General features: G+C 64.5%; 1 protein-coding gene across 1 annotated transcript in view; it reads right to left on the bottom strand.

Moving 5' to 3' along the window:
- Window positions 1–10: 10 nt before the first annotated feature.
- The window catches only part of LOC125486947 (neurogenic locus notch homolog protein 1-like), a 13,439-nt gene continuing 12,431 nt past the window's right edge, over window positions 11–1,018 (bottom strand). The window contains exon 9 of the mRNA XM_048616524.1: window positions 11–827. Within this exon, the coding sequence (XP_048472481.1) occupies window positions 78–827 (750 nt within the window). The 3' untranslated portion in view covers window positions 11–77. The remainder of the gene's footprint in view (window positions 828–1,018) is intronic.

Here is a 1,018-nt window from a genome sequence, read left to right as displayed (position 1 = left end):
GTGTGTAAAGGTGAGTGTGAGTGAGTGTGTAAAGGTGAGTGTGAGTGAGTGTGAACGGGGCAGCGTCCAGCCTCTGTCTAAGAAGCTGGGCTGATGAGGCCCTCAGGCCAGTTGGGGAGCTCGGAGTGGGGAGGGGGTGAAGAGCTGGACCAGGCGTCAGGGGGAGACTCGGGGGATGGGGTGAGGAATGGGTGTCTCCCGGGGGTGACCTGAGGAGCCTGGGGTCCGAGCTCGGGGTCGGGAGGGGACGGGTAGCCGTGCTGGGACGGGGGTGTGGGGTAGGGGCTGGAGGTGGAGGGGGTCCGCTCCCGGACCCTGGGAGGGGGAGCGGGAGCCTCGGCCATTCCGAAACCCACCCAGGGAGGCCCGGGCCTCCAGGCCAAGGGGTCCGGGAGAGCCAGGAGGAAGCGGTGGTGGGCTCCCGGGCTGGGGTAAGGGCAAGGGGCCCGATAGCAGGAGGGGAGGGGAACGTACAGGGAGTGGTTCAGGTCGATCTGGGGAGGACGAGGGGGGACGGGGGTGTGCCCCCGAAGGGAGCAATGCCTGCCCCCCTTCTTCCTGGGGGCCTGGGCCTGAGGAAGGGAAGGAGCAGGGGCCGGGGGAGGGGGGAAGGCTGAGGGCTGCGTAGCTGAGGCCTGGTCCAGGTCTCCAGACCCGCACCACTCCCCCAGCAGCTCCACGATGTCATGGTGTTGGCGCTGAGCCGCTATGTCGCGAGGAAGACAGCTCATGTGGTCGGCCAGTTCCCGGTTAGCCTGCTCTACCAACAACAACTGTACCGTGTCGTAACTCCCTTCCCGGGCAGCGAGAAACAGTGGGGTCTCCTCCTGTAGCAACACAGAGAGAGGGAGAGGGGCAGCATGGGGTTAGATACAGAGTAAAGCTCCCGCTACACTGTCCGTCATCAAACACTCCCCATTCAGGGACAGCACGGGGTTGGATACAGAGTAAATCTCTCTCTACACTGTCCACCATCAAACACTCCCAGGACAGGGACAGCACGGGGTTCGATACAGAG

This window comes from Rhincodon typus, chromosome 35 (assembly GCF_021869965.1).
Source record: "Rhincodon typus isolate 14 chromosome 35, sRhiTyp1.1, whole genome shotgun sequence".
Lineage (NCBI taxonomy): Eukaryota > Metazoa > Chordata > Chondrichthyes > Orectolobiformes > Rhincodontidae > Rhincodon > Rhincodon typus.
The sequence above is the reverse complement of the archived record's forward strand: the minus strand, read 5'-3'. Positions and strand labels throughout refer to the sequence as shown.